Source organism: Merops nubicus, unplaced genomic scaffold (genome assembly GCF_000691845.1).
Source record: "Merops nubicus isolate BGI_N331 unplaced genomic scaffold, ASM69184v1 scaffold4227, whole genome shotgun sequence".
In the NCBI taxonomy this organism is placed as follows: Eukaryota; Metazoa; Chordata; class Aves; order Coraciiformes; family Meropidae; genus Merops; species Merops nubicus.
Genome location: NW_008619423.1, coordinates 31,353 through 37,199, shown reverse-complemented (window position 1 = coordinate 37,199; position 5,847 = coordinate 31,353). Strand labels below are relative to the sequence as shown.

At 36.9% G+C, this 5,847-nt stretch overlaps 1 protein-coding gene across 1 annotated transcript in view; it reads left to right on the top strand.

The window, feature by feature from the left end:
• Nucleotides 1-1,479: 1,479 nt before the first annotated feature.
• Nucleotides 1,480-5,847, top strand: part of TM9SF3 (transmembrane 9 superfamily member 3) — a gene marked incomplete at its 5' end in the record, with an annotated part of 26,961 nt that continues 22,593 nt past the window's right edge. The window contains 3 exons of the mRNA XM_008943771.1: nucleotides 1,480-1,640; nucleotides 4,420-4,497; nucleotides 5,428-5,559. Of these exons, the coding sequence (XP_008942019.1) occupies nucleotides 1,480-1,640; nucleotides 4,420-4,497; nucleotides 5,428-5,559 (371 nt within the window). The remainder of the gene's footprint in view (nucleotides 1,641-4,419; nucleotides 4,498-5,427; nucleotides 5,560-5,847) is intronic.

The window sequence follows — 5,847 nt, the reverse complement described above, 5'->3', positions numbered from 1 at the left end:
TGGTTGTACTCAATTTTCATTAAAGTCTAGGCATAAAATAACTCTTCTTAATGCTGATAGCTAAAGATAATGACCTCAAACTACTGTCTGAGGTTTTTGGAAGATTTATACTTTATTTCCTGACCTGAAAAAGACAAACAGACCTTTTCAAATGCATTCAGATAAAATTATTTCATTTTCTATTTTTTCCTGAATTGCTATGTGACAGTGCAGTAACTATCCTTGACTGGTTTTGTTTCAAGACATCTCCTTAACTATAGGAGCCCTGTGTTAGTTCACTCTTTCAGGTGGTGATTGATCAGAATGTCCTTTATGTAGTTTAGAGGTCTGTATTGTGGTTTTGGATACTCCCCTGGGAACAGATGGTATGCCAGGTGCTAGGCTGTGTGGCATAGGCACAACCTGGCACATGTTTCATGTGGATGGCATGTACAAGGCAATCCTGACATGTGAGCCCATGTGAAAAACATGACAGAAAAATACCACCTTGAAAGTTAAAAATCACAGGTTAATGCACAGGTGCCATTCCTTCACATGCTGCTTCACAATAATCTGTTCCCTATCCTTCACCTACTTGTCCTCCCACTCTCCTCCACCTTTGTATATCTTGAGTGCAACTTTTATTGTGGCTTTCCATCTTGTATGTGATCTTTGATATGATGGTCTTGACAGGAAAGATGATGCTTGTAGCCTGTGAACTTGATGGCTGTTAGACTTTACTGGTTTTTTTTGGTTTTTTTTTTTCCCCTACCATACTATATTCTCTGGATTTTTTTGGTAGTAGGTTAGATGTTTTGCAGTACTTTACTGAAAAATAAGAAATTAATTATGGCTAATATTGAGTTCACTTGAGTTCTGATGCTCCAGGAACATCTGAGCAGCTTTCCATGTTGGAGGTAATTAAAATTTTCAAGAAAATGGTAACTTTCTGAATTTTTCAGTGAAAGTAACAGGGACTAGTGAACAACTATTATTCTTGGCAAGCCTTGGAAGCATGTGTGGAAATGAGAATAACAAGTATGTGCAAGGGAGTCAACTAATGAGAAATACAGAATCAAAGTAAAACTTCTAAGGAAGAAAAATAAGTGAAGGGAAGACAAGAGATGGGGAAAATCCAGATCTTTTGGCTAAGTTCTATTCAGGGAAATTAAATCTATTCATCTAGTTGTTTATCTGGTAAGAATTCCAAATAGAACTAGAAGAACTATCATGTTTTCTGTCCTTTCTGGAGTGTTTGTAGCAGCATGCTTTTTTTTCTAAAAGCCATTACAAATGCTACTTGCAGATAGCTGTGCATTGAAAGTGTAATCCAAGTATTAGAGCTGAAAAGAAGAACAAATGGTCTGCTGTGTTCTCTTTACTGTAGTCATGTTGCTTCTTTAGCTGGCAAAATTTTTGAAATGCATATTTTTAAAAAATAATTGCAGAATATTTGAAAAGCTTACCTGTAATAGATGCTTTCACCTGTTTCCTGTGCAGGTATTGTTGGAGAAGCAGATGAAAATGGAGAAGATTATTACCTCTGGACTTATAAAAAACTTGAAATTGGTTACAATGGAAATAGAATTGTAGATGTCAATCTGACCAGTGAAGGAAAGGTGAAACTAGTACCAAATACAAAAATCCAGATGTCATATTCAGTAAGTAATGTGGTGATGCCTGTGTAAATAAGATATTCCACATGGTGAAATAGCTCAAAAATAGGTACTTGTTTACCTCCAATTATGTATTGATATGTCAGGCTATTAGAGAAAGATGCATCTTCACTCCCTCAAAATCTTTTTTTCATTACTGAAAAACCTTGATAGGTTTATTAATAAAGATGATGATGAAGCATTTTAAACAAACTGAAGCTTCTGTAATCTGAAAAAAAAAGTGGTTTGGTGGGAAAGGAAGACATCCCAAAAGGTATGGAGACAAGATGTATAGAGACCCCACCCAGCAGGTATGCAGTTTCTTTGGAGCTCTGACGTTTGTGTCATAGATTTGAAATGGATTCTGAGCTAGGACCAAAACCTCCTGTAAGCCTTCATGCTTTGCAAGCAATCAGTATCAAAACTTACCTTGTTTTTGTAATTCCTGTAGAAATTTGACTTATTTATATAACCTTATTAGTAAGGTTTTGTCTGAAGCTCTCTGGTATTGCATTGAGTTGCTATGATGAAAGGTAATGAATAAACAGTATTTGCTGAGCTGAGATCATCAATTAGATTTTTCAGTTTTCCTCCATGTTTATTTAGTGTTACTTAATCTGTAACGGTTCACTTCTCATCTTCACCACATTTTTATGCTGAAATTAGTTCTTCATGCATTGTTTTTCTGCAAATGTGTTAGCAGTAGGTGTCATAAAATCTTATGTCAGTCTTGCAACTGTTAGATTTGCCATGTGCTGAATAAGTTGTATAGTTTGAGGTGCAGATAATTCAGTTTTATACGTGCTTTCTAGAATTACAATTGCAATCTATTAATTTCCCTATTTCTACTGCAAAATTGGTAGTAGAAATTTTGAAATTTTCTATTGAAACTCCACCAGCATTGTCAAGTCCATTTGCTCTGTGAGTTTTCAAATGGATAGTGCTGAGTAGCTGCCAGTAATAAAAATAACATTAGATGTTCCCTGAATGCTTATTAGTGTACAGAGTTCAAGACTTCCCTATCCAGTTGTGTTGGTGCTACTGGACAGTCACTGGGCTGGTGTGCATGTGGTGGTTAATTCACAGATTGTCTTTGGTGGTTTTTTTCTAAGCAGTGCCACTTAGTGGCAGATTGTCCAGTGAGGAATGTATCTGCTTAAAATAATGTTGAAAACTATTAATGTTTTGAGGTGCTAATCTTCAGCAAGGTCCTGATTTGAACTGAAGAATGTTATATTGTACCTCAAAGTGAGTAATAGTTGAGTGTTGGGAGTTTTAATCTGTCTGAGGGCTATTGTGAGTGATAGGGGTATTCAATCTACTTTATATGCTTTCTTCTAAACTGAATAAGACAACATCTTTTGGAAAGGATAGTTCCTTGTCATGTATTTTATAAAGATATGCATAAGGGGGCTGCATTTGTTTCAAGACTACTTCAGATACTGATATTTCCTAGTCTTGGGATGCTTTTGAAACAAATTCTAGTACAGACCTGTTTCATCTTTAAATGCAATTTCAGTAATTAAAAAGAAACCAATCTTGCAAAAATTCTGAAAAAATACTTTGTGATGCTATATTAAGCATCATACAGTTCATTCGTACGATTAAATCTTCCAAATCCAAAGCAGTCCTCTGTGCAGCAAATGGGGTAACTGATAGCAGTAACATGCTGTTACCTGTGATAGCATGGCCATAAACACATACTTTCAGAGTTATATATTGGCAGGTGAAGTGTCTAGATTGCAGAATCCTGGGTTCTTAGAGTTTTTAGGCTGCAGCTTCTAGCTTGTAGATTTTAAAAATGCCTGTCTTTTAGGGTCCAGCTTGATTCCTTTTATCCACTTCCCTTCCAGCCAGCTTGTATCTCATTTTATGTCCTTTTCTTTCCTGTTGGCATCTGTTTTAAGTTTGATTGTTTATCTTCTCATTTCCCTCACTTCTACTAGACTGCATCTTCTTTCTCAGGCACTCGAAGAATTTAGATAGAGATGATTTCACCGAATACCGGTCTCGGTGCACGGCAGCAAAACAGATTCATCTGCCTTTGGGAGAGCAGTAGTAGGGGGTGTCATCATCACTCAGTGACATTTGTAATGCTCTCCACAAGCATCTTCATGCAATGCAGCACATGGAAATATTGAGAAAGGGGAGTCTGCTGTCAGAAAAATAAACCTTTGGAAAAATTCACTGCTTTCTAGCATGTCGTTCTTGAACATAGTTAAACATGCTTTCTTTCTCTAACCTTTGTTCAGAAATCTTAGGCAAATTTGGGAGCATTTTTCAAAACTATTGCATCATCGTTTTAGGAGTATTTACTGTAGGGAAGAAGACATCTTTGAACAATTCATTTGACAAAACTGAAAAACAAGGTCCTGTGATAGAATTTGGTTTTGGCACCTCCAGCACGAGTAGCTTTTGTAGGCTCATTCTGTAATCATGAATAAGTTTTGTTGTTTTTGACAACTAGAAGTTTGCATCTTGGATTGGCCTGGCAGAGACAGTGACAGCTGAAGCAGTGCAAGACTGATTCTTCCTTGTTCTTAGACATAAGCATAGACAAGTTTAGCTCCATGAGGCAAGCTGACTGATGTCCATACTATATCTCACCTGTACGTTTCAGTCTTTAAGAACATGAGTATATTTTTTTTTTTTTCCAAAACCTAGATTCATATTGAAGAAAATACCTGAAGTGGATGATTTTTAAAATGTGTTTTGGATTTCTGTGTGTAAGTACAGATGAACATATTATAATGTGCTTTTCAAGTGCAATTTTTTCTCCCTTTAGGTGAAATGGAAAAAATCAGATGTGAAGTTTGAAGACCGATTTGACAAGTATCTTGACCCATCTTTCTTTCAGCACAGAGTAGGTATTGTTCTAAGACAACCTTACAAAATATCCATTTGAAATGGTTGCATTAGTTCAGAAGGTGTCATAGAATTTTTGGATGTCACAGGTGTTCTGGGACAATGGAACAGGCAGTCCTGGGACTGTCACTGTTAAGTGATAGTTCTGTTGCTCAAATATAGGACATCTACAGTTTTTCAGGGTGCTTCAGTAAGTGTGCAGGCAAGTTTCAAGCCTGCACCAAATACAAAGCAGTTCAAGAACATATATTTATATGATATAGGAAGCAATAAAGTTACAGGGACACTACTGTACAGGTTGTAAGCTGAAGAACTGTAGTTTATCAGACGTACACTTTTTACTGAAGTAAATGCAAAGCAAGGAGCATTGGCCTGAACTAGTTGGTGATGGCAGCTGTGATAGTTCAGACTTGTGGTTGTGATGTCCTTAAGGATGGTGTACTGAGGTATACTACTTTCTGAAATGAGAGGGTTTGCATTCTGCCTGGAGCTTGGTGAAAACCAAGACATGTGCTTGTCAGAGTCAAAATATTGCTGCTGCATATTTTGGGCCTGTTCCTTTGGCTTTTTGGGTGTGGGTGTTTCTTTTGCTACTTAAACCTCTTCTCTAGGAAGGCAGTAGTACATCGTGTTGCCTTTCCTTTACCAAGGGAACGTGCACAACCCATTGTTTGAACTTTGCTAGTGCTTAACTTAGCTGTGATAAGTTCATCGTGAGCAAGCTTGGCTGTTGAAAAGCTTTGTGTGACATTTCACAGGCCAGTTGTTGTGGGACTTTCCACAAATGTAGCAGTACTTATAATATGGATTTATTGTTATTTAGGTACTGCTGACAAGCTGTCCTGCTAGGCAACAATTTATCCTTACTGGAACAAGTTTGAAACACATTTACTGTTCTAAACCTTAGGGGTGTGTTTTCTTTTTGTAGATTCACTGGTTTTCAATTTTCAATTCTTTTATGATGGTGATCTTTCTGGTTGGCCTAGTATCTATGATATTAATGAGAACTTTGCGAAAAGATTATGCAAGATACAGCAAGGAGGAAGAAATGGATGATATGGTAAGATCTGCATTCATGCTTTTTTAAATCTCTTCTTTTAAGGCTTGTTGGGTTTGTACATTCATTGCGTTAGCAGCTCTAAGTAACTTTTTTCAGCTGGACAGAAAACTGTCATATGTGTGTCTTGAAAGTTTTACTGGTTTTCTTTATAACATGCTCCTAGGTTGCAACCCAAAATTCTGTGTGTGTGGTCACTGTGTTAACGTTCATATCCACACTTAGCTTAAACAAGGTCTGTTCTGAGTGTGTAATAGAAGTCTTTATACTCTTGAGCACTTCAGAGGGTTT